Source organism: Macrotis lagotis, chromosome 8 (assembly GCF_037893015.1).
Source record: "Macrotis lagotis isolate mMagLag1 chromosome 8, bilby.v1.9.chrom.fasta, whole genome shotgun sequence".
Taxonomy (NCBI): Eukaryota; Metazoa; Chordata; class Mammalia; order Peramelemorphia; family Peramelidae; genus Macrotis; species Macrotis lagotis.
In genome coordinates, this window is record NC_133665.1 from 45,659,423 (window position 1) to 45,687,387 (window position 27,965).

General features: G+C 36.8%; 2 protein-coding genes across 3 annotated transcripts in view; one reads left to right on the plus strand and one right to left on the minus strand.

The window, feature by feature from the left end:
• GRID2IP (Grid2 interacting protein) overlaps positions 1 to 27,965 on the plus strand; it is an 898,914-nt gene that overhangs the window by 625,863 nt on the left and 245,086 nt on the right. The gene's annotated exons all lie outside the window — the stretch shown is intronic.
• Positions 275 to 27,875, minus strand: INTS15 (integrator complex subunit 15). Of its 2 annotated transcripts, none has more exons than XM_074196795.1 (7): positions 27,791 to 27,875; positions 26,569 to 26,767; positions 23,727 to 23,948; positions 20,670 to 20,835; positions 17,717 to 18,244; positions 13,594 to 13,633; positions 275 to 5,465 (listed from the first exon to the last, which is right to left on the minus strand). In XM_074196795.1, the coding sequence occupies exons 2-7, from the start codon at positions 26,758 to 26,760 to the stop codon at positions 5,249 to 5,251; spliced, it is 1,365 nt and encodes a 454-aa protein (XP_074052896.1). In that variant the 5' UTR covers positions 26,761 to 26,767; positions 27,791 to 27,875; the 3' UTR covers positions 275 to 5,248. The 2 variants fall into 2 exon arrangements, with proteins under 2 accessions (XP_074052896.1, XP_074052894.1); XM_074196793.1 differs by lacking the exon at positions 27,791 to 27,875 and adding an exon at positions 27,507 to 27,762.

Here is a 27,965-nt window from a genome sequence, read left to right on the forward strand (position 1 = left end):
TAGAACTTCCCCCCCACACCAAATTGACATCAAACCAATACCATTCAACTAGTTCCAAATCCACCTAATTTCACCTCAACTTTCCATCTTTTCCTCTCTACATTGATAACCTCTTCTATTCCCACTTGCAAGTCCTAAAGCACATTTCCCCTCCCTGGGGTGGCAGCATGGCTTCCTAAGACACACTGCCAAACCAACAGACTATATCTTGTGGGTCCTTTCACTGCACACATTAGATTTCTTGATCCACTTGATAGAGATGACTAAATCTATATGCTCAGGGCAGAATTTTCATATTTTGGGTCTGCATTTTATAGCTGCCTTCTGGATACCCTCCACCTCTCCAAAGGAGAATTCTTCCCTTGTCCACAATCATCCACTTCTAATTTTCCACTTAGGCACTTTTGGTTGACATCTTTTAATCTTCAACTCTTCCCTCATCCCCCACAAGTTCCAGCAATTCTGTCTACCTTACCTTCATCTGCCCTCCTTTCATTCTCAATGCATTCACTTGCACAACAGATTTCAGAGAATTCAAGAACTTGGATAGGAAAATTACACTTTTCTTTAATCTTTGGTTTCCCTTTGTAATCATCCATGCTTAAGTTTAAAAACATTATTGGGATGGGATCCACAAGGCTTTATCAGACTGCCAAAGGGGCCTAGACACACAGCTTAAAAACTACTTTTCCTCTCACTCAATGTTCTGTAATGCCTCACTGAACTCCTTGCTTTCCATGTAGCCTTAATACGTAAAGTAAAATTTTTTTCTGGCATTCAAAGGCCCTCCATCTGGTCCCCATACTATTTTGTCCAGTCTTATTTCCTACCATCCCCCACATCTTCTCACTCACTCTATTCAAACTTAAACAAAATGTATCATTCTTCAATTTCATTCTACCCTTTTGCCTCCCAGAATTTGCTATACCATATGGAAGATGTCCCTATCTCCAAATTCCCACCTTTCAAAATCCTTATTTTCCTTCCTCATTCAGATGCTACCTACTCTATTTTGTTCTCCAATACCCTAAGCACCAAATACCTTTCCTAATATTTCTGCCCTCTTCATTAAATCTCTCCTACACTTAAAGTATTTTAACATGTTAACAGATATTACTGTACACCTCAATACCCTCCTAACCTGTTTGAAGACAGCACCTACCAGTCACCTGTACAGATGTTAGCTTATCTTTTCATGGGTATGTCCTTTCTAAACTAGCTTGAGGTCAGGGAATAGTATACATTTTATACTTTGTTAAACCCTACATCTAAAACTATCTTCCTTGTATAAAGAGCAAATGTCCGATTTTTTCATGACTATGTCACCCTTAAGTGTGCAGCCTAAATTGACCATATTTTGTGATGGCAATTGCTGGTTTAGTATGTACTTAATGGTCATTATCAGAATGAGAGTGAACTTTTACTAGGTAAGATTCGGAGATAGGATCACACAAACTCACAGAAAAACCTTTTTAGATCTGCTCAGTTGTATGGTGAAGTGGATAAGTGTCCAAAATGTGGAATAACTTGAAAGTGATTTCTTTGTGAGATATTATGAAGTTCATAACACCAAGGCCCAGGGCTCACTCTGCTGTGTAGGGCTGCCACATCAAGATTAGCTGGAATGGATCATGACACTGTTGATTTCCACTTGCCTCTTCTTCCAGGACCTTAATTGAAACTAAGCATCATTCACAGCTCTATCAAGTTCACACTAGCAAATACCCTATTTGCCTGCATTTTTTCCTTCTTTTCTTCCCCATCCACCCATTTTTTTTGTCTAATTACTTTCCCACCTTTTGCTACCCCCCCCCCCAAAAAAGTTGCTCAGTTCTCTAACATTGTGTGGATCTTTCTTTTCCCTTTTGCATATACTCAATATTTTTAGAGGTCATACATGAACTGTGACACTTGTTTTTTACATAGAACTTTATAAAGGCAGAACTTTAATGCAATCAGTAATCAATGTTTGCACTTCACATCCAAAATACCCAACTACTGCCAACAGTTCTACGCTTTTGACCAGAAATTCTTCAAATAATCTTTACTGTTGCCAATCAATCTAAATAACTTTGGATTAGTACTTGCATGATTTAGAAATTTTCAAAGTCAAAAGTGCAAATTCTTGCATAAAATAGTACCTTCCCTTAATATTCAAGCTCAACAATTCCTTACTCAATATCCCCCCCCCCCCCCATAAAATACAACAGCCCTGAGTTTATGTTAATATAGAAAGGTCACTGATTCTGGAATTCTGTAGGACAGTCATCAAACTAAGTGAGTGATGGTATAACTTATTCCAACAATGAAGTTATAATCTCTAACTCAAGACAAACCCTCAGCCTTCATCATCATTCTTAACCATTTATAACACTTGGGTTTAGTTTAGTCCCATAATCCTATTATGCTCCAGTCCAATTGGAAGCTAAGATCCTTAGTATTGATGGTCTAAGTGCTAGCCATGGTACAAACCTAATTTGGTAGAAATAAGGCATGTTTTAAGATTCCTAAATATATAGAGATTACTTTTAAGGCTCTTAGCAGCTAGGAAAAGAAAATTAGTATTTCAAGGGTTATCACGTACAAGAAAGACTAAATTGGTTCTGTATAGCTCTAGCATACAGAAGTAGGACCAGAAGGAATATGTATGTTTAAAAAAAGGCAACTTCTAAAAAGTATAGCTTTTTAAAAAAAATAAGAGGGTTGGATTATGATATAGCATTACTATAGAAGAAAGGTTGAATGGCTGACATTCCAAAGGATTCCTCTTTTCTAACTAACTGGAAGTTATACTAGGAGACCTCTAAGGTCCCTTCCAATTTTTGAATCCATGTTTTAAGAGGTACCATCCTGAGCCCACCCAGCTAATCCATCCCAGGTACCCAAGTTAATATTAAAATTTAGTCAGTGAAAGAAGTCACTGTATCATTTAAGTCCTAACATAATGCCACCCTGAAAATTGTGATGATTCTTTAAGGTATCTGCTTTAAAGAATGTTAACAAATGTAGGTCTCTCAAGCTAAATGAGCTTCTGAGTAACTACTATAGGTTCAGTAATAGCCCCATGTCACAGCTTTGCAGTGACAAATTACTACATTATTAAAGAATTAAGCAATTCATCACTACAAGGGTGGCACACAAAAGGTTTGCTTCATTCTACCTACGTTTTGCCTGTATTTGACTGCCAAAGTGAAACATTTTTCCATTCATTCCAGACAAATTTCCCCCCTGGCTCTTACAAAGTACCAAGTAATAGGACATTCATACTGGATTCTGAAGCCAGGAAAGATGAGTTAAGAGAAGCACTTGGTAGCTTTTCAAAAGTATTGTAAATGGCCAGGAAAGTATCATATCTTACTCAGGAACAATTCCTTCCGAGCAAAGGTAGCATAATTTAGATGTCTTTTATGGTGATTTTCACAAGCAGCTGGTACCATACTTCCATTTCATGGAAAAAACATCATTCTGATCTTGTTCAGTTCTACAAACACTTTGAAGTTCATTCAGCAAGAGATGCAGGCATGCTTACCTCTCCAAACCCTGAAAAAACAGTACCTCATATAAATAATTTATGACTATTATTTAAAAAAGAATCATATTCAATCAGGTCATAATAAAATCAAACTCAAACTCAGTTATTTTCTTTAGGTATTAAAACAGGAAATTGGGAAAACAGATTTCCCCCACAATATACAGTTTTTAAAAACTATTGAAAAAAATAGGAAGATCATAGTTTTGTTTTGAAAGACAACACTTTTTAAAGTCACTGGATGACATTGGAAAAATAGGTTCCAGAGATGATTCAAAGCTGAACTGCTATAAGAAAAAAGTTACATAGCAAGGTTAGCACCACTTCTTTCCAAGTTTAAGGAAACATCTAAAAGAAGGTATGTTGATCAATATAAACGTCACTTGATTTACATTTTGAATAGCTTATATTTTACTCTTGTAGAATGCTTGGAATTTTGGTCATTAGAATAAAAAATATCAGGAATGTAAAGTGGTCTGGTCTTCTAGAAATTAATCTTCTTTGATTAGGAAATCACAGAATTTAACTTCAGCAATCTGTCCCATAATTTTCATAGGATGAAATCAGTCATCCATTGCTGCCTTCTCATTTCCTCTTGAATTTTACTTATGCAATGATAACATGTTAACTGGTTTGTATCCACATTTTCTTACATCTTCTAAAATTAACAGTAGACGAACTTCTACTAATGTACTAGTAAAAACCTATAATTCAATGGGTCATTTTTGTTAATGATTATATTGTAAATACTGCACCTTAATGGTAAACCCAAAGGAGAAAATCATACTCTCACTGACAAAGCAAGATATTAATGTATTGTCAGTGATGAATTAAAAGTTGTTTTTAGTTTCCTTACTATGATGCTCAATCATGGAAGAAGAAATCTAATTTTGGGACCAAATTAAATTGGCTTTTTTAATAAGTATACTAACATAAAGTCTACAAGGTTTCTTTTTTAAAAAATTTATTTGAACAGATAAAAGGAAATTTCAGAGACCTAGGGAAAACAAAAGGATGTGCTTTTCCTAGACTGTAGGGGCAATCTTTTATATTTACAGGTTTCCTTTAACAGTGGAAAGTGCCATGTGTGCCTTGCAATCACAACACATCAAGCTCTGGATTCTATATAGTTGCAAAAATAGACACTGTATTTTGCAGGGCCTCATTATAAAACATTTACAAGGAAAGGAGAGCAGCTGGAGAAACAATTTTCAAATCTTGCATCTTAAACTAGATTTTTTTGGGGGGGGCTTCTCATTTCTAAGAAGTCTCAGTAAAAAAAAAAACCAATCACTTTTCATTATAGACTCAGACAGCTGTGTGTCACTGAAATTACACATTGACAAGTGAATACAATGGTGCTGTTCATTAACAACAGGCTCCCAGGACTAAAGGAAAAAAACCTGAAAAATCACTTTGCAGAGGGGCCGTAATTTTTTCCTCCATCCATTCAATCTGGATTTTAAAGAATGTGTCCAAGTTTAGGGCTAATCTGGTGAACCATCTGTTTCTTCCTAGTGCCCATTCTAGTGCTATCTTGGAAGAACATCAAATCTTATGGATCTGTATAGTTCTGTTGGAGATGAGAACTTTTTTCCCCTAAAAGGTCTTGTTTTTAAGATAGACTGATGCAATAATCCTCTTCTCTGTAAGGCTTTTTCTCATATCCACCAGGGAAAGGGAAATGGATTTGTGATTCATCTGAAGTTAGGGGGTCATTTAACGGATGGGCCTGTATGGAAAAGTCATGCCTGGTATAAACGTCTGTACGGGATGGGCTGGGAGTGCAGGGTGGGCTGGGTGGGCTGGGAGTGCAGGGTGCGCAGCATGCGCAGGATAACCCAGTGGAGGGGTATGAATATGAGGATAAAATCCCGGTGGCAGAGTGGTGTGGGCGGATTGTTGAACTGGGCCTGAGATCACGAGCTGAAGCAGGCTGAAAAAGAAAACAAAAACATTAGTATGCTAATTCTGAAGAGGATGAAGAACTAAGAGACAGGGTGTTGTTGATGACCTATGTGCCTTTAAAATTAAAGGAACATCTATGGTTCACTGAGAAACCTTCACATTTCATGAAGTTTTAGATGTTGGAAACTAAGAGTTTCCAGAGTCATGTCAACGGGAACACCTGAGAGCCAAGAATGCAATTTAGAATTATCCTAAACATCCAAAGGGCAGTAGAGATATATAAAAATACTGTAACACATTGCTAAAAAATTATGTAGAAGTGATATGAAGATCATGAGGGGGAAAAATCATTTAAAAAAAAGGCAGGTTGGTTAAATAATGAGTGCATACGTACTATTCGACTCCCACATAATTCATTAATATGATACACATAGTCAAGAGCTGAAGAAAATGGAGTGAAGGGCCTGACTTAAAAGTTGATAAGCGGGGCAGATAGGCAGCACAGTGGATAGAGCACCGGCCCTGGAGTCAGGAGGACCTGGGTTCAAATCTGGCCTCAGACACTTAATAGTTACCTAGCTGTGTGACCTTGGGCAAGTCACTTAACCCCATTGCCTTGCCAAAAAAAAAAACACCCTAAAAAAACACACATTGATAAGCCCCCATGAAGGATTATAGAAGAAATGGTCAAGACTTTGAGAAGATGAGCAATGATCTGTATCTCTGGAATGAGTAGTCTGGGCAGGTATGAACTGGTTATGATTTACACTCATGGAAGATGTGTTAACTCCAAGATCACAGATACAGTGAATAATCAAAGTAATCTTTTAAGTTCATTTTGGCTTGTTTCAATCCTTTTTTCAATGAAATGTTACTAAAAATGTATTATACATTTCCATGTCTTTTTAAATCACAAATTAACCATTTATTGATAATTTAATATAATCAAAATGTACAGTTATCAAAATGTCCAAAACTGTAAAGAAATACTGGATATTCTGCACTGACCTAAAACCATGCTCTGGAAAGTATTTTCTGGTCCTTTATGTATTTGTTATTTGAGATTGCATAAAGAATATAAAATCACATGGCTTCATGGATTAATGTGGCTTCCTGTCTAAAAAATCAATTAGTTATATAAAGTTTCAAAAAGCCTTCTCCCAAGTAATTTTCATCTACTTCAATATGTAGTAGTCTGAAAATTCTTCAGCAGTACCAATAACTTTTTTTGTTGTTTTTGTAAGACAATGGGGCTAAATGACTTGCCCAAGGCTACACAGCTTGGTAATTATTAAGTGTCTGAGGCCGGATTTGAACTCAGGTCCTCCTGACTCCAGGGCCGGTGCTCTATCCACTGTGCCGCCTAGCTGCCTTCAGTTACAATAACTTATTCTTAAACCTTCTTTTAAGTTTCAACTCTAGTAATTGTTAAGACAATCAAATTCTTTATCATTATAAGCACTAGATATTTCTGGGGAAAAAAAATGACACTGCTCTACAATTTTCTCCAAGTCCTTAATTATAACCGAATTCCAGTTACAAAGAACATTTAAAGCATTCAAATGAGGAAGTTAAAATTCTATACACAATGATCAATTTTCTCATGAAATTTCTGACATGTTCCTTTCTGATATAACACATTAATCTATATACTACATCAATGAGACAAGAATGGCAAGAGATAAAGTTGCTATTACCTGATGCTAATTCTGCTTCCTAGGATTATACTCTACAATTGTCTAACAAGATCTTTTCTATCCTCTGGCAAGCTAAAAGCTCTGGACAAAATTACTAAGTTATACATAAATAAGGCAGGTTACACCATAAAATGCCCCTGTGCAAAGCTTTTGTGCTAGTATATAGCCCATCCCTGCTTTGAAGTCACTAGGGAGCTAGCTCATTAATGTAGATGTACTCCCTAGTCTCACTACTTTAGGAAGAACAGGGAACAAAGGGAGAAAACCACCTGATGAGTAAAAATGACAACATCCCTAGCCATTAGGAAGGAAAAAGCAGCCCTGTGCAAAACTTTATACTAGGGAAATCTTTTCCACCTCCCCTTACTGGTTCCTTCTTTGTCTTTTGGAGGTCATGCCTTCATGCTTTATTTTTGAATATTCAAAGCCTCCTTTGAGGCAGCCTCATTCACTGTTCTTTTCTCAAAAATCTTCATGTTCAAAACTCTTGTTAGAAAACTAATGAAATCCTCAGAACTCAGTTTATGATTTAGTTCTCTTTTTCCAAATATGAAGAGAATCACAGAATTTTAAGTGTTGGTTAGGAACATCTCTACTAACTCCCTCACTTTAAGATGAAGACAATGAGACCCAAGGAGTTAGATGATCTGCCAGGCTACTCAGTCAGTTTTATGATAGTGTTCCATATAAACACAAAAGTTATGATACTTCTATGCAAAGGAAATTCGTCTGGAACCACTCTAGCTGAATGTTTCTTAGGTAGAATCTTCACCCTATTCTCTAGCATCTGAACAACCAAAGGTTGAGGTTGCTTCATCCAGTAACAACAGATATGGTGGGGATTGAGTGAAGGGGACCAGCAGACAATCGCTGCTTATCAGGTGCTTTAAGTTGTCCTTTTTCTTCTTTCAATACTTCCCTAAAGGCGACTTCAGAAATATTTGGCTGGGGTATATGCAAGTAAAATTAAATGAGCAATAAGCCTAATTTTATAAGGTTAATTTGATTTCAATATGCTTATGTAATTTATTCCAAAGGAAGATGGAAAAAGAATGCTTATTGTACCCAGATTCTTCCTCTGAGTTGGGGGGAGAAAAATGGGAGTCTAAGGAATGGGAAAATGTTCTGAGATTCTCTGAAGCCAATGGGCTTGGATCTTCATGATCATTTCCTTATGTAACTTAATTTCAAGTATAAAAATAAGAAGGAATGAGATAAAAACATTTTATGTCTACATCATAGAACAATATAAGTTAAATATTAGCTAAAACAAGGAGTTCTGGCCTCTAGTCCCAATTCCCCATCATCTGGGTAACTTAGCTTCAGCTTCTTTGTTGAAGTATTTAAAAGCATCTATGGTATAGGCAGTCCCAACATCAGCACACCTTTTTCCACTTTTCCCAATACCTTTCCATATTCTAGGAGTCTCATCTAAATCTTTCTAAAAATTTCAAAGAGAATACAATTAACATGCTGAAGACCTTCAGGCTCTTTTAGTATCTTTGGGATACCAATACAACACTGGCATTATTCATTTATTATCTCTCAAGACAAAAAATGACCACTTTTCTCCTGAATGATACCTTTCCTGCTACTTCTCTCACATGTGTGACAATAACAATATGCTTCAGTCTACTTTATAGTCAATCTGACCCTTTAAGTTGTTTATAAATCTAATTCTTCTGAAATCCTCTACAATTACACAGCACCCATGGGTTTTCAAAAGATGCTTTTCAAGGGAAGAGTTATATAAATTGATGCAAAATGAAGTAAGCAAAATCAAGAAAACAATGTACAGTGATTACAATAATGCAAAAAGAAAGAACAATGAAATTATTTATGATAACCAAGGCTGACGTCAGAGAAGAGTTGAAGAAATGCACTTCTCTTTACTGTAGAGGCTAGAGCTCCTGGGAGGGGAATATTATTGGGTTTTGTTTGGTTTTACTGAATTTGTTTTCTTTTTTTTTTTTTAATCTTTATTACAAGGGAAGACTCATCTTTTTTCAGGGCGGGGATAGAGAAGGGAATCTGAGGCTATTAAATGTGAGTTCCTTCTTTTGTTCTCTTCAATTCAAAACCTCTCGACATTATCTTCCATTCTTTTTGCCTTTCCACCAGCATCTGACAAAGGTCTTCTTGTTAAGGTCAACCCTTTCTGTTGGTGCAAAAGACTGCAACCTGAGTTTAAACCTGGCTTCAGACACTTACTAGCTATGTGACCCTGGGAAAGTCAACTTAACCCTGTTGATCTCAGGTCCTACAACTATTAAAATAGAGATAATAGCACTTACTTCCCAAGTTGTTATAAGAATTAAAAACTGAGATACCTAATTATAAAATGCTTAGCATTCAGTGCCTGAAACCCAGCAGGTGCTTGACAAAAGCTTGTTTCCTTCTTTATAGCTCTACACAATGTGGCCCCAATTTCTCTTTTCTGTATCAGTAGATATTCCTTCCTCTGCTAATTTGTGATACAGCCAAACTAGCTTTCCTTCTGTTCTTCCCTCCATGATGCCATCTGCCATCTCTCTGTCTTTGCACTGGCATTCCCTCACCCTTGAAATTCTTTCCCTCCTTACCTTCTTCCTTGAAGAGATAGTTGCGCTATCATCTTCTTCATGCTGCCTTTCTTATTTCCCCAACTGCTGGTGCCTTCCCTCCCAGACTAGCTTATGTTGAACTATTTTATATATAGCTATAGTTATTAACTATATTTAGGTGACATTCTTATAGGTAATTATCTCCCCTAAGAGAAGGTGAACTCATTGAAAACAGGAATTATTTCCTTCTCTATACCTGCATCCCCAGGGCTTGGTGCATTGCAGGAATGTGACCAATACTTTTGTCACTGATTAATTTTGGGGGGAAGATATGTTTGGAAATGAACATAATGTAAAAAAAGAAAAAGTACCAATAGAAGTCATGGGCTTTTGTTGAACTGCTACCTCTACCTCTTCTTCCCTAACTTTAGTCCCAGTTCAAGAACTTTCTTTCTTTCTGTGTGTGTTTACATCAGACAAACACAAATGTCTTATTATTTACTGAAGGCCATAATCTTCATATGGTTAGAATACCTAAATCATGTTTTCTCTGAATGCTTCTTGGAGAAAAGATCAGAGGGTATTTTTATTAAAAAGGGGGAGAGGAAAAGGGAGGACTTGCCAGACACGGGTGCTCTCTGATCTTGAAACACTTTAACAAAAACATGGTCTAGGTGCTCTAGCCAGAATCAAAAACACAAATCATTTGAACATTTATCCTGAGCTTTGATAAACAACCGTCAAAAAATTTTCCTTTTCTTGCAGTTTTAAAATCACACAATAGCCTTTCTTATGCTTCTCTATGTTATCTTTTGTAGCACATTCCACATACTCAGTTGCCATCCAGGCTGTGGGGATGCGCCTGAGCTGATTAGTCTGGTACGCAGGCTCCCAAGGGACTCTCTCTACTCCTCTCCTCCCCCTCACTATCAGCTGTATCCTCCCCTACCCCTCCTCACCAGTCTCTCTAATGCTTTCCTGGTGTCTACAGCACTGTTGCTATCCAAACTTCCTCTGCCATTCTTCTCTCCCCTCAGTCCCACTAAGGACTTCACTTTCATAACCTTCACATCATTTCTATGTTATATTTCATGCTGTCCTGGACTTCTCTGTTATCAGAGTTACCAGGAACACTAGGTGACTAGGTGCCAAATAAGCAAAGTTTCACTGAACTTTTGAAAGGTCTAGCTTGAAACAAGACATTTCTGATATGTAAAATATAATCTCCAAATAACCCTTGCTAAAAATTAAGGGACTGAATTAGATCTCTAACCCTTATGATTCTAAAGTGGTCACTTTGTCACAGTTATATATTCTGTTATCCTGTTATCCATGACCATAAACTAAATTGTAAACTTTTTGAAGGACTTTTCTTGGAGACTTTCAAAAATCTAAATGGCATTCTTGTTCAGAAAGGGGGCAGACTAGATGGCAAATGAAGTCCCTTCTAAACATTTCCTGAATCAGACTGAACAGTAAAGGTTAGATACATTTTCTTGTTATTATAATTTTAAGGTCCCATAATTTTAGACAAGAAATGCAATCAAATAACAAATATTCAAAGGAACCAAGTTACAAAGAAAACTGAAATACAACTACAGCCTTTTGGGTCAGCAACAGCTGAAAATACAAATTCTAATATTAGAAATTAGAGGGATGTCCTCTAACATGGTCCCTAAATTTAAGAAGCTTAGCATCTAATTGGGAAGACAAATAATTATTCTATAACTATTTCATATTAGTATAAAACCATTTGGTCCCTAACAGAAATTTTTTAAAAAATATTCTTTGCATGCAAAATATGGTTATCACCCTCTTCCTCCTCTAGTTGAGGGCAAGAATTTATAACCTACATTCCTGAATGGATAAGTGGGCAAAGGCTACAAACTGTTTTCAGAAGAAATTCAAATGAGCAACAACTGTGGGACAAAAATTCTCCAACTGAGTAATATTGTAATTGCAACCTTTGAGGTTTTTGCTCATGCCAATCCAATTGGCAAAATGATAAAAAAAATGTAAACAATCAATGCTGGGGGCGGCTAGGTGGTACAATGGATAAAGCACCGGCCCTGGAGTCAGGAGTACCTGGGTTCAAATCCCGTCTCAAATACTTAATAATTACCTAGCTGTGTGGCCTTGGGCAAGCCACTTAACCCCATTTGCCTTGCAAAAACCTAAAAAAACAAAAACAAAAACCTAAAAAACAATCAATGCTGAAGGTGATATAGGAAAAAATACTAATATACTATTGGTGGGACTGTAAATTGGTATGATCATTCTAAAAAACAATTTAAAACTATGCTACAAAACTAATTGAAGTTTTCACAATCTGTGACTATATGATCTCACAATTGGGAAAATTTCCCTGAGGAAGTTAATGTCATAACAAAATATTCATAGCATACTACAATAGCCAAAAAAAAAAAGGAATAAAACAAGTGTCCTCTGAGAATATCTTATCAAATTGTGATATATGAATGCAACAGGATTTATAAATGATGAATATAAAGAACTCAGAGAAAAATGAAAAATCATAAATAACTGATGAAAATATTTATAAATAAATGAATGATGAAAATATTACCAAGCAAAGAATAGGCATAATAACTATAATAATGTAGATGAAGCAAATTAACTCAGATTAACTCCAATAGGAAATTTTGGTTCTAGAGAAGAGATAACATAATACACTTCCTGCCGCTAAAGAGATAGATGGAATAACTACAGCTGTAGAATATATCATACACTATTAGATGCAGTCAGGCAGTTTTACTTAATTACACTTTTCTTACTTACAGGATAGAGAGAATGTTGGAAAATGATTATAACGTTAAAAAGCACAGAAAGAATAAAGTAAAAATTATGGCCTATAATTAAATGACCTGATAATATCAGACAAAACTTGTGATCATAAAGTAAAAGCAACAGTGCCACTGCAAAGAGAAAACATGGTGATCAGACAAGTAATAATATAATTGGACAATATAGAAGTTAGCACAGAATTTACAAAATGAATTTTTCAGGACCATCACCTAACCTTACAGACTGTCACAGGAACAACCTACTTGACATGTATGTAGGGTCGTAAGAGAGAGAACTAGTGATCTTTTTTCTAGGTTCTAATATTAACCTTGTTAAAGTAACCTATACAAACATGGAGTTGCAAGTTCTCTTATTTCATAATTATCAAGGGATCATTTGACCATAACTTGACCTACAGACAAACCAATACACTGGGTGGCATTATTAGATGGGATTTTGGCAAACAGAAACCCTTTGCATTAAGGCATTTTGGGGCCTTCTTTGATAGTAGCTATCAGCATGTGCAGGAAAAGTAAAATGATCCGAATTTAGAAATATGTTCTAACAACTATAGTACTCACTGTAAATTAATAAACTATATTTTGTACAATCTCACATGAGGTTCATCATCTTAGATGAATCTGGTAGGACAACAAGGGCCCTACCTTAAAAGCAAGGGCAACAAAATTTACAATTCATCAAATCTGAGTGATCAGAAGTTGAATAGTATACTGTGAGGTACCATGTTTAATGACTGAAAGATAGTAAAAATCCCTATTTAGTCAAACTGTTTATTCTCAAAAATGTTTGAGAATATGAAAAGTTTAATTAGAATTGACATGAAAAGAAAACTGATTTAAAATCAAACACCAGGGCAGCTAGGTAGTGCAGTGGATAAGAGAACTGGCCCTGGAGTCAGGAGGACCTGAGTTCAAATCTGACCTCAGACACCTAATACTTACTTAACTATGTGACCTTGGGCAAGTCACTTAACCCCACTGTCTTGCAAAAAAACAATTAAATAAAGTAAAATCAAATGCCATAGTCATAACAAAGGCCAAATTACAATTCAAATAAAGAACACATATCTTAAAATGTTAAAATATAAACTTACTTGTTATGTGGCAGCCTGGAACACAATGTTCTCAAGTCATCTAAAATTAAAAAAGAGAAATGATGAGGGAAAAGACACCAGGCAAAATAGGATTGTTTATGTTTTCTGTGATGTTTTGGTCAATGATCTGACTTTCTAAAAAACACAGTCAGTGGAAGCAGCATATTATCAACAGTAATTACAGTAGTAGAATTATATCGATTGTATTGATAGTAGAGGAAGGGATCTTTCTTTTATTTCAGTAGAATTATTAAAATCGCAGAATGAAGGGCATTTTATTCAATCTGTAAATGTCTTTTTAAACTAATATAAATAACTTAGCTTTACTAATATGAGCTTTAGAGTTTAGCTTGCTCACCAGATTTACAAGTATGAATCTTGATAGTGCAAAGGGGATAGTTTTCACAAATATTGCCTTGGCAAATCTACACAATAAATAAATATTATCTTCTTATATAGCAGAAGTCAATCTTTTCACATAGTAATATAGAAGTTAATAGTTCCAAGTGTGCAAAGACAGAAGAATCCTGGGCATAAAAGATAATGTCAAAAGGGCTACAAGGTAGGCCCAAGAAGACACTTGTATATTCTCCAAAAAACATTTCTCAATCTACTACATATACTCTCAAAGCCTTACATGTGGACAGCAAATATGTGTTACTAGACCTGCACAGTGAGGAGTCCTGCTATAGAAAGATGATCATAGGGTCTAAACAATACAGTTGTTTATCTTACTGTGAGTTCAGGAGTTCTGAAGATGTGAAATCGATTAAGAGGCTTTTTCCAAAAATACTAGATAAGAATATGAAAAGCAGAGTGGAAAAGCAAATCATTTATAACTACATTCTTCATTTATAAAACTAGATAACATATATTAAAATTTTTCAAGAAAATTTAAAACCATGTAGCAGTATAATAATAATAAAAACAAAAAATTAGAAGTCAAATGGTTTTTTTTCATATTATCACTCTATCAAGCAAGCAAAAAAAAAAAAAGGTTAAGTTCTCTATCTAACTTTCCTTAAAAGTTAAACATCTAAAACTCTCTAAGACTATGGTACACAAGAGTTCCACTGATGTGGGTTGGTCAACTTGCCTTTGACTTCTCAAAATATAACTTCAGGAGTTTTTGGAAAAGAACTAATCAGATTATTTATCAGGAAGGTATGTGGGAAAAGATTAAAACTGTAACATAACCTAGATTATATATATATATATATATGTATACACTTCATAGAAGACTAAAAGCTAAACCATAAATCATACTCAGAAGAAACTAGAAAGCCACAAAAGGACTTTAAGTAATATTCACAGACTGTAAGCTAGGGTAACTTTACACTAAAGTCACAAAGATATGGATAGCTATACTTCTAAGAGAAGATGTTATCTACTTTTTTTTTTAATAAGGAAAATAGTAGGGCAGCTAGGTGGCAAAGTGGATAGAGCACCAACCTTGGAGTCAGGACCTGAGTTCAGATCTGATCTCAGACATTTAAATTTACTAGCTGTGTGACCTTGGGCAAGTTACTTAATCCCAGTGCCTCATAAAAACAAAACAAAATTTTAAAAAAGGAATCTAGTTCAACAGGAGTATGTCACTATATTTATGGACATTAGTTACAAGCAAAAGGGAGAAACACAACAAGCCTCTTGTTTCAAGTTTCTTCCTTCTTCAATCTAGTCTTCAGAAATCTGCCACAGTGATTTTCTGACTCCTCTACTCAAAAACCGAATAAATTTTAGTGGCTCCCTATTATTTGTAGGGTCAAAGATAAACCAGTTTGGTGATGAAAGTCCTTCCTTACAGGCTTCAAGTCACCTTTCCAGGCAGATTTTATATACAAACACACACACATAAACATTGTGTGTGTGTGTGTGTGTGTGTGTGTATACATATACATATATACATACATACATATATATATATATATATATATATATATATATATATATATATATGTATAAAGAGAGAGAGAGAGGGAGATTACTCCTCTCTACACAACTGTCAATAAACTGACTGCCTAATGAATCTCCTTTATCATATAGAAAACATCACTTCCCATCCTTGAGTCAAGCATAGAGGACATTTCTTTCTCATTTTTGTCTCTTAAAAATACTCTTTTACCTTCAAAACTTAATTCAAGTATCAATTTCAACATGAAGTCTTTTCTGATTCTTTACATGCAACCCCTGTGTTAATTTGCATATATTTATAATGTACCCTAGTGTCTAACATATAGTAATATAAAGAATTAAGTACTTTGTGATTAAGCCATATGTAAACTAGTCCCTATATATTAGACAAAGCATAAATCTGCATTGTCAGCAAATGAGGAAAAAGCAAAAGAGAAGGGAGCATCATCTGATGATGTTGCAGTCCCAACTGCCTAAAAATCATAGAGATGCTAAACAGAAGTGATAATAAATAACCTTCCTGTAGGTTATACCAATCACTTCCTCATCCATCATAAATAAGACTAAAGTTGTTTGATAAATTTATGCATGATGCCTTGAGTATGATAAAATCTCTTTAATATACATGTACAGCATTTTAAAATGTTAATTTAATTACTGAATTTATTTTACATTTAAGGATTTAAATGGGCAAAGATTTTAGTTTTCAAAAGGTTTAACCATTATAAAATAATCCCAATGCACGTAGATGTCATAAAAGGTCAGGACTCTGATAATGAAAAATCCAAAACTTTATGATGTCCTCTATTCCAAGAATTGAGGATAAGCTCAAAAGCTTGTTGATTGAGCAAGTTTCCCCCCCATGTTGAACTTACTCTATTATGCTTTCCAAAACAAATTTTTTAAAGTAATGAAGTAAGTAGGTGAAAGATATTTGTCTTAAATATTTTAGTTGACAAAATTCTTTTAATATTTTGATGTAATTAAGTTTAAATTATAATAGCTACTTAATGCTTTCCAGAAATACAGCCAGATTTTGGATCCTTCTCATAAACATATACCAAAGCACTTGGATTACAGGAATTTCATTCTCTTTTATATCAAATAATTGTCTTCCCCATTAAAACACTTGTCCATTAGGGAACTCAAAAGAGTAAATATTTTGGGAAAATACATTGTATCAAGGTCTGTTTGGGTATTTGTCAGGTCAAGTCTTCGAGTCAAAATAAAATTTATCATTTCTTTTAAAATGCTAAGAAAAGGGGCTACTAGGTGGCGCAATGGATAAAGCACTGGCCCTGGAGTCAGGAGTACCTGGGTTCAAATCCGACCTCAGACACTTAATAATTACCTAGCTGTGTGGCCTTGGGCAAGCCACTTAACCCGCCCCCCCCATTTGCCTTGCAAAAACCTAAAAAAACAAATAAATAAAAAGCTAAGAAAAAAGTCAAAAGAAGGAAGAATGGGGTCAGAGGAATAAGAGTTATTAAATGATATTTTATACAAGGTAGTTCTTGACCTATTTTTTCTATGAGGAAGCCTAAGGAACTGGAGAGAAGGAATCCAAAAAGTTACAACCCACCAATATAACCTCTCACTGAGTGAGTTGAAGGCTTCTAAGTTTTCAGAAAGACAGAATAGAAACAAAGTTATCTAAAAAAGATGTCCCTTCTAAGATGGAAGACGAATGGTCCAAATCTAGTGACTTGCCCAAGATCACACATCTGCGTCTGAGGCCGAATTTGAGCTCAGGTCCTCCTGAGTGCTCTATGCACTGTGCCATCTAGCTGCCCCTATTTTCAGTTTTTAAAAGTTGTCTTATGTATTATATTGTTTTTTCTCTCTAACATTTTCTTTCATTTGGATATTTGATTCTTTGCTCACAACATGATTGAAATGGATCTATTGTTTAGCATGGTTATAAATGGGGCCCTGTCTGGGGCTTTCTGTCTGGGGAGAGGGGAGGGAGGAGAAAAAATGTAAAAATGCAAAAAAAAAAATAGTTAAAAACTACTACAGTGTGTAGTTGAAAAACCAAATAAATATTTTTTTAAAAAGATGACAAGGAATAGAATGGTAACAATAATTTTTATCCTTGCCAGCTCTGGCATGTTAGACCCAGATTTTTAAAATTCTATGACCTAATTTCCTCCTTTCAGTTAGAAAAATTTTACCTCAATTAAGATCCTGACCAGATGAAATCACCTACCTCTGGTGCATAGCAGGGCTCCGGATGCCATGGCCACCTGCAGAGCCTGAGCTAGGCGGTCAAGAGATAGATCGATTTCTTTGGAGGCATTGAGTGGATTCAGTTCATCAGATAATCTATTAATCTCTTCAACTAGGGGAACCATGTGGTCAAATAGGACCAGCCCCAATCGTCCATATAAATTCTTCTCTGTTAAATGTACCTGAAGCATCATTAGAACCTGCAGAACACTTAAATGCAGTTTTGAGTATAAGAGATGAAAGTCCCTGTCATTTCCTGCAACAGACTCCTTGGCAATTTTATTGTTCATGTGACCATTTGGTAATGTGGTCTTCTTTTTTCTCTTGTAAGCAAGAGGTGCCTTCACACACCAGCGAATCAGTCCAGTGAGTGGAGTTAGCTCTAAAAATCCAATAGGAAGATTGGCTGCAATTGGGGTGTTTAAAAAGGTAATGAGAATCAAACGGGGATCCTCAAAGATCCAGTTGACGATCACCTCAAGCAAGTCCAAAGGTGGAATTAAATCATCTGAAAAGAAAAAAAAGGTTCATTAAGATTTGAGATGACATGGGAGTACGAGGTTAAATCCAACCTTAAGTATAGCTCAGGGTAAACTTAATTTTAAGAGCTAGTTTTTACTACAACTCCCAGCCAACGGATTTCCAAAGCACAATGCCTCACACAGATTCAAGAAAATAGACAAAAGAATAATTATGCTTTCATTTCTGAGTGTCCCTGTGTATTTATATGTAAGCATATTATAATCCATGGCACCCAGGATGCTCAGTATCAAAATAAAAGACCACATGCCACAAACCCTGGAGGCTAAGCAAGAAACAAACCACCAAGATTTTATCCCAAAGACTTATCCTGAGCAGATTCATGACAACTGCAGTTTCTTTGCCCTTGCCTGTATCATTCATGTAGCATTGTTAATATCTATAAGTGTTTGTACCAGAGGGCAGATACTTCCTAGAATTTGATGCTATTTTGAACCTTGAACCACTAGAAATTAAGAGACCATAGAGAACCCCCAGATGAAAATGCTCAACAGATGAAAATGCTCAATAGTCAGTCTAGGTTATTGGTAATCTGCACAAAAGTATTTGTGGATCTATTTAAGTATTTATACACTCGCTCAAGTATGGATAAGTAAATCAGTACAGCTATAGGTCTGATAACTTATCTGACTGACATTAAACATTTTTAGCCTACATGTGCTTATCATAAAACCGGTCAATTTCCTTCTAAAAGGCAGCCTAAAATTTCTATTAAAAAGTATCTTTGGGGTGGCTAGGTGGCGTAGTGGATAGAGCACCGGACCTGGAGTCAGGAGTACCTGGGTTCAAATCCGGTCTCAGACACTTAATAATTACCTAGCTGTGTGGCCTTGGGCAAGCCACTTAACCCCGTTTGCCTTGCAAAAAAAAAAAAAAAAGTATCTTTGTTTCTGAAAGTCTAGCTGCCCATAAATGACTACTTCGTAGCAAAATCCAAAGAAACTAATTTGAAAGTAATCTTTAATCACTATAATTGGAAAGCAACTCTTAAGATAAGTATCATACTACATATATAGTAGACAATCAAATATTTGATGAAATGTGAGTATAAATGAAAAGATGGCAAAAGACTGACAAAGTAACGTAAGAAAAAAATATTGGGCTACGTTTACCAACTAAGACATGGTAAAAATAGAAGCTTCCTCAAAGCTTCTTCCTCATGAGTTGTAATTGTAGCAGGAGCAGTTCTAAGTCTGCAAAGATTTAATAAAGATAAAGCAATAATTATGAACTGTGTGTTAAATTAAAACTGCTGAAAGTAAATGAAACAATCAATTGTTGTCACCTTTAACTGATCAAGTGGAACCCTAGGGGAGAGAGGGTTTAGTAGTTATGTCTAACCTGTTTTAGAAGTAAAGTAGGTTGTAAGAAAGGTAGATTACAAAGGTTGAATTTATTTGTTTAATCAATTATTTTTACAAAAACTAATAAATTATTAGAGAAAAATTAACATGTTTAATAAGACAGCAAAATAAAAAGCTTTATGAAATAAATATGCATAAACAAATGAAATCAGGTAATAGGATAATGTCACTATTTCTAGTTAATTAATACTCATTCTTGCAGAATAAATTGCTTTTAAGGTTAGGATTGACTAAGATACTAAATGTTGGTCACTGTGACCTTTATAGTAACAGGTTGTAATTTAAACATGAGGACAGACATATGGCACCATCCCAATGAAAAGTTTCATTTTCCAAGCTTCATCCAAATGCTATGCAAATGGATTTTTAAGAAACTCCACTATATCTTACTAAGGAATTCTCATCACTAAAGAAAGAAGGCACCTGAGAGAAAATCCATACTCTCAACACAGGTATATCCATGCTTCCTTCCTTTTCCAATACCAGTCAGGTCTAAAAATAATTTATGATACAATTTGTATAATTTATAATACAATGAATGCCTTTTTACATAATCCTATTACTTTGTACATTTTGAATATGCCAGAAAGGGAAAAAATAAAGATAAAGACCAAATTCCATCCGAAATGGGATTATAGGGTCCACTCTTATCAACTAAGTCCAATTTGTATTATATACTTTCTATTACCTAAAGAAAACATATACGTATACTGGAATTGGCAGCTGAAATATAAGAGGAAATTCCAGCTACCCAAAGTCACTTCATGCTGGTTTTCAATAAAAAAAGACAAGTATGTCAACTCTATTCAATACAAGTCAATGTGTGTAAATAAAATAAGACAAAATGAGAAAGAGAGAAGGCAAAATATTATGTATGCATTATACATAGACATATATTTGGATATTATCAAAGAAGGAAAGAACTTGGAAGATAAAAGTAGTTACTGTTAATTTTTTCCTATAAAGTTTATAATTAAAAAAGAGAAAACTCAAAGCTTCTTAGGAAAATAATTATGTTTAATGAGTTACCTGAGGAAAGGTCATAGAGTGCAGTAACAGCTGTAATAAATTGGCAGCAGAATCGAGGACTGGCACTGAATATCTGTTTCAATGTCTGAATAGATCCTGGCACCAAACTACAGTAGTCATCAACTAAGGCCTTTGCTAACCTCACACAGTAGCCTGCAGGTGTACGCTGAAAAAAATTAATAATACAAGTAGTCACAAAGACTTTGCAACAACACATACTTAGTTTTTCACAATGCTTCCCCCACATAGTAAGAAAGAAAGGATTTTGAAGCCTTCTTGACACAGTTATTTACTTTTTCTTTTCTTTTCAAGAATTCTTTAGAAATAGAGATGAGAAGGGCGGCTAGGTGGCACAGTGAATAGAGTACCGGCCTTGGAGTCAGGAGTACCCGAGTTCAAATCCGGCCTCAGACACTTAATAATTACCTAGCCATGTGGCATTGGGCAAGCCACTTAACCCCATTGCCTTGCAAAAAAAAAAAAAAGAAGAAATAGAAATGAGTTGGTAAGGAATGATTTAAAATTTAAATAAGGAGGGACAGCTAGGTGGTGTAATGGATAGAGCACCAGCCTTGGGGTCAGGAGAACCTGAGTTCAAATTCGGCCTCAGACTGTAATAATTACCTAGCTGTGTGACCTTGAGCAAGTCACTTAACCCCAATGCCTTACAAAAAAACAAAACAAATTTAAATAAGAAAAGGTCATAAAGGTATTTCAATACTTAAAAGGGCTATAATTTTTAAGTAGGATGAGGATATTTTCTCTACCAATAAATCATAAATCTACTACAATTTAATAGATGGTTTTTGAGTTACTGTAGCAGAAAAATTCATTATCCTAAAGTCAACTTAGTGGGTGAGTCTTTGACCAACTTAGATGTGTTAGCTCTTGGACAAAAGCATTTACAACCCGAGAAATCCTGTCATAACTCATGATTCACTAGTCCAGCTTTGGAGAATTCAGGGCAACCTTGTTGCCAAAATAAAGTGTCAAAGGTAAGGAAGGGCTTTAGTGGCTTTCTAAGCTGACTATATAAGAATAACCAATCTTCATTATTTTGTAGTCTTACCAGGATCCCAGGTTATAAAGATCTGACAGGCACTAACCTAGAGTTACCCATCACACAATATACTGACCTAGTCAAACAAAAAAATGGCATTTTAAGGAGTTTGAAGAATATATATATATTTAAACTTTTTATTTAAATTATTGGTTCTTAAACGTTTTCCATTTGGAATCCCCCCTAGAAACCTGAAAGATTTATAAAATGTCTGTATGTTTTATATTTCCAAGTTAAAAAAAAAATACACACACAAAAAAATTTTCTCCAATTTAATCTTCTATAAACTGACACTAAATAGCAACCAAAAAACGTTAGCCTCCATTTGGCACTGCAGTGGATTTAAAGGAGGAAGTACAGAAGGCATTAATTCATATATATTACATTATGCTCTACAATATGCTTCTGGCAACCACAAATAGTCCTTCAGAAGTGAAGTTTTGTTTACTGAATCTCATCTTGAGTAATATTGATCTAAACAAATTATTTGGAATTAATATCCTGAATATCTCTTGAACCTCAGGGTCAAAGATAAAGTACCAAAATTAAATACAATGAATTCAAAATATAAGTCTAAATGAGTGACCATAAATATATCCAAAGACAAATTAACAAGCATAAGACTTCTTCTCAATATACTGAAAATTTATCTCATTGAATTGTAGAAGCAGAAATATAGCAAAAAAAAACTTCAGTTTATTATTTTAATACTTAGATGCTTTTCATATATATATCTCACTGATACAAATATTCTTCAAATATTCTTTCCATTGGTGTGGTTTGTGTCCAGATTATTGCATAAATGATCTACCCAGGGTGCTGGAGACATTCTTTTTAAAAAAAAATTTCATAGGAGCTAGTACAACATCCTTTTCTCTCATGTGCAATGTAAATAGCCCAACTCCTCTTCCAAACATATACTTTCCAGATGATATCTCCTACCCCAATTCTTCTGCAGCATACCATACTTCAAATTTACTAATCATATTAAAAATATAAGATATTAAAAGATATTATTACAAAGGACATGCTTAAGAGACCAAACTATTCTTGTAAACTTCAAAATAAAGTAGGATATTAAAAGCATTTGTTTTATATTAATTTATGGCCTACTTGAATTAGTATATATGCTAGAAAGACATTCCAATTCACATCAACATGCCCTGTCCTCCTCTCACCATCTTATTTAATCCAAATTGTGAGCTTTAAAGAGTGTGCTCAAGGTGTTTTCAAAATTCTCTATCATACTCAATTGGAGAGAAAAATAATACTTGTTATCTTACTTTGGGGATTTTATTTTCAATTTAAATATTTTTAACTTTCCACTATCACGCAAAACCACACAGTGTAACAGAAAATAAGAAATAACTACTTAACTCTGCCAGACTTTTTTCTGATCCTAACCTATGATTGCATCAAAAAAGGAAGAAATTCCCTTTAATTACTTATAATCTCAGTGCCCCAGGCTACTCCTTAAGATCAGCAGACTCTACAATGGTTAATATGCTAGATTAAAATTAGTACTTTAAGTGATCTCTAAGACTCTCAGAATATACTATAATTAATTCTCCATTGATGCCTAGTTTCTAGTAAAGAAGAGATTCTAACTTACTGACTCCTTTGCTAATAGATCAGAGACTATGGAAGGGCCTAAGAAACTCAAAAACTTTGAGCTTAGCTTTCCAGGAACTACTTATGTGTCTGTCCTCAGAGGATCATTTGAGCAGTGTTAGGCATGTGGACACTAGGAGCTGCTATTTTCTTTGATCAGAGGCCATGCAGAGCTATCTGAAGAGACTGTACAGGTGACAGGATAGGGAATGTCCACACAGATGAAATAAAGGTATTTATTCATCATTCAAATATGCTAATAAAAATAGTAACAAAGAAAACAAAACTCATTAAATTAATTCTCTGGGATCTAGCAGATCCAGCAGGATGTTTCCTTACTGTCATAATTTGAAGTACACTTTAAAAAAAAAAGAAAAAAAATTTACCTGTAGCCAGGATGCAGCACATTCTAACACAGGAATCCGACACACAGCCACGGCCATTGAGACCAACTTCCCTAGTAAGATCATCCGGCTATCATCTGCTTTGTTCCCTTGAGGACTAAAAAGGGATGAGAAAATAATCTGACGCACAGAATCCTTGGCTTGCTCCTGGAAATAATTGCACATGATTTCAAGAAGTTGAAGCTCCTGAAGTGAATTCAGTCTCTGTGAAATAAAATGAGAAAAACACATAAAACCTGGTATTTCTACATTAGTTAATCAGCACCTCAAGAAATATGCATTTTATTAACAGACATGTCTACCCTTTCCTATAAAATTCCACTCACTATTGTCTAATTTCTGATTATTCTTTAAGAATTCAATGCTATAGGCCCTGTAAATCAAGGTTAGTGTTTGTATCACACAGCTGGGCTGAAGAGTAGTCTACTCCTTCAATATAAAATTAAACATAGGTTTACTGGGTGGAGTCAAGATGGTAGAGTCAAGATGGTGGCGCAAAGCTAGGAAGCTCCAGGAACTCTTCCCAAAACAACTTTTAATAAACTCCCTAAACAGATTCTAAAGCAACAGAACCCACAAAAAAAGCCCAGTAAAACAAGTTTTCAATTCAAGATATCCTGGAGGAACTTCAGAAAAGGTCTTGTTTCAAGTCATAAAAGGGGAATATAGCCCGTGAAGACAGGAGAGATGGAAGCCAGCGAGGGGCTCTTAGCCATAGCGCAGTTCAGGTCCAGGCTCAGCAGACCAGAGCAGGCCAGCAGTGAGAGTCCCAACCCCAGCTCAGAGGGGCAAAGTTTGAGCCCAGGAACGCTAGTGAAACAGGTGGGACTGGGTCAGACAAAGCTAACAAACCTTGAGCACCTGAAAGAAATCATAGGCAAAGCCAGAGGCAAGTAGTAAGTCAGGAACGAGATCTTTAGCCCCAGCACAAAAAGCTTGGGACTATACCCCCTATGACCCAGGAGCAGAGCTCAACTATCAAAATGAGAAAAAAAAAAAGAAAAAAAAAACTTTAACCATATATGATATGTGGCTACTATTCTGATACGGATGATAAAAATGTTATCTCAGAAGAAAGCATCAATCAAATGCCTACATGTGAAGTCTCAAGTCTCAATCGGGGTTATGATTGGTTACAAATTCAAAATAACCTCTTAGAAGAGCTCAAAAAGGATTTGAAAAATCAAAGGAGAGAGAAAGAAGAGAAATGGAAAAAAAGAAATGAGTCATCCAGGAGAATTATGAAAAAAATCGATGGAAGAAAACAATACCTTTAAAAGTAAAATTGGCAAAGTAAGAAATCAAATCCTTTAAAAGTAAAAATGGGGCAGCTAGGTGGCGTAGTGGATAGAGTGCTGGCCCTGGAGACAGGGGGACCTGAGTTCAAATTTGGCCTCAAACACATAATAATTGCCTAGCTGTATGACCATGGACAAGTCACTTAACCCCACTGCCTTATATTTTAAAAAAAAAAGCAAAAACAGCCAACTGGGAAAGGAATAAAACTCATCAAAAACTAAAATTAACCAACTACAAAAGGAAAACAACTCATCTAAAAGTAAAATTAACCAACTGGAAAAGAAAACACAAAAACTAACTGAAGAATATAAAACCCTAAAAATTACAACTGGACAAATGGAAACTAATGACTCTATGAGACCCTAAGATTCCCTCAAACAAAACCAAAAGGATGGAAAAAAAAATAGAAGAAAATGTAAAGTTCCTCTTTGGAAAAGCAACCAACCTGAAAAACAGATACAGAGAGATAATTTAAAATTAAGCATAGGATAGAATACCAGCCCTGGAGTTAGGAGGACCTGAGTTTAAATCCAGCCTCAGATACTTAATAATTACCTACCTGTGTGACCCTGGGCAAGTCACTTTTTCTAAAAAAATTTTATTTAAAGCATTGGGGTTAAGTAATTTGCCCTCCAGACTGGGGCCAGTGTTCTATCCACCCTGCCCTCTAGCTACTGGGCAAGTCACTTAACCCCACAGCCATGCTAAAACAAACAAACAAAAAATAAAATAAAGCATAGAAGTCAAACTGCTCTAGTCTTCCTTCTATAGATGGTCTACAAATATGTCTCCTCTCCCATTAAAATCTAAGCTTCTTGAAGAGATTCTTGTTTTTGTCTTTTTATTCCAAACCCTTGCCATAATGTCTGGCATATGTAATAGGTACCTAATGAATGCTCACTGGCAGTGGACTGTAGTGCTCTAATTGTAGTTAAGACTTTTCTTTTTCTCTGCTATTTATTAAAGCATAGTGATTGATATTTAACAATGATCTTCAAAAATTCAAGGTCAAATTGAACAGCCAGGGGCTCCTGCACAGAGTAAGCCTCCCATTAGGCAGGGACCACCTTGTCTTTTTCTGTATCAGCAGTACTTTGCAGTGTCTGATACATATTAGGTGTTTCACAAGTGTTAAAAAGTATTATTCTAGATTGGTAAATAATCAAATCCCTCCAAGAACTGGACTTTAAAGCAAGCCAGAGGTACAGTAGACCAACTTTAAAGAAGAAAATATCTTTCCTTTTTTTTAAAAAAAGGAATTTTAATTTTTAGGCCTATGTTATATAATTTTTACTAGGAATGTATTGTTGCATTTTTTTATTAGACTCATTAAAAGAACAATTAAGTTGCAAGTGGACAGAGATCTAATTTATATTTTAAGACATAAGAGCAGAAGCCCAGGAAATAATAAAAAGTAACTATAAAATAGAGAAGTACTAAATTACACTAACATTTATGAAAATCAGTATTTTAACATGACCAACCAGCTCAATATTCACTTCTCGTTTTGAATCCCACTACATACCTTAGGTTGGGAATTGCGTTCCTTGGGAACCTGAAATATGAATTCTTCCAAAAGTTCAATGGGACCCTTGTCCACGATAGGAAGAGGTGCATTTTGGAGCTGACTGCTGAAGTAAATATCCAAATGATACAATACTTCCTTAGCAGCACTCAATGCATCTCGCCGGATCAGGGAATGGCGAATGTCACTCATCGTGGTCCTGTGAAGGGACAAAAACACGGAACGGTTTATTTCCCCCCCCCAGATTAAAATGCATAGCTATCCTTACTCATGTGTTCAGTGCCTTAACTGCTAAGTGCTCCACTTCTGACGGCAAAGCTCAGGCCGCATTTTCAAAGTTTTTACTTCTAATTGGCTTTTTTTTTTTAGGTTTTTGCAAGGCATTGGGATTAAGCGGCTTGCCCAAGGCCACACGGCTAGGTCATTATGAAGCGTCAGAGGCCGGATTCGAACTCAGGTCCTCCTGACTCCAGGGCCGGTGCTCACCTCGCCTCCCATTCTAATTTTAAAATTGCTTAATTGTAAACCAACAGCATGTTGGGAGTCAAAACCTGATTCTTTGGGTCTCTGGTGCACTTGGGCCGCGGCCGCGGCCCTGCGGCTTCCTCGCCTGCAGACACGCGGCGGGCGGTCCGGGCCCCGCAGCAGCCGGGAGGCGGCGCGGCGGGGGCGGCGCGGCGGGGGCCGCACGGCGGGGGCTCCGCAGCTCGGCGGGCCCGGCCTCTTTCTGGCGCGGCCTCCCGGGGCCCCGCGGCTCGGCGCGAGGCTGCGTGCGGCCGGCGGGGGGGGGCGGCGTCCGGGCCGAGGGTTCCGCCGCGCCTCGGCCCCGGGCCGGACCGCAGGGAGCCGCCCGCAGGCTGGCGGGCCGCGGGGCCCCGGCCCGGCCCTCCTCCCCCCGACCCCGGCGGCCGCCTCGGCGGGGCAGTGGCGGGGCCTACCTTCTCCGCCCGGCTCAGCGGCGCATCGCCACCTCGGGCCGGCGGGGAGCGGGCGGGAAGCGCCGCGAGGAGGCGGCCAGGAGGCCCCGACGCTTCGGGACGGGCGGCCCAGCGCGGAGGCCGAGCGACGGTGGCCCTGCGAGGCCAAAAGCGGCCCCGGCCGCGGCCATCGGGCTGGGGCGCCACCTAGCGGCGGCCCGCGGCGCTCAGCTCCTCGGGGCCCCGCGGCCCGGCGGCGGACAAAGCCTCCTGCGGTCCCGCGGGGCCCGGAAGGCCACACTCACCCGCTCCGGGGCGCCGCGCGCCTGACGACTTCCGGTCCGTCTCGTCCTCGCGTCCCCCGAAGGCCCGGAGCCGGAACGTTGGGGCCCGGGCCGACCCCGCCCTGCCGGCCGAGCCCCAAGCTCCCACCCCTCGGGGCCCGCGCGGGGCTTGTCCGTGCGGATCGGCCTCCCTTTA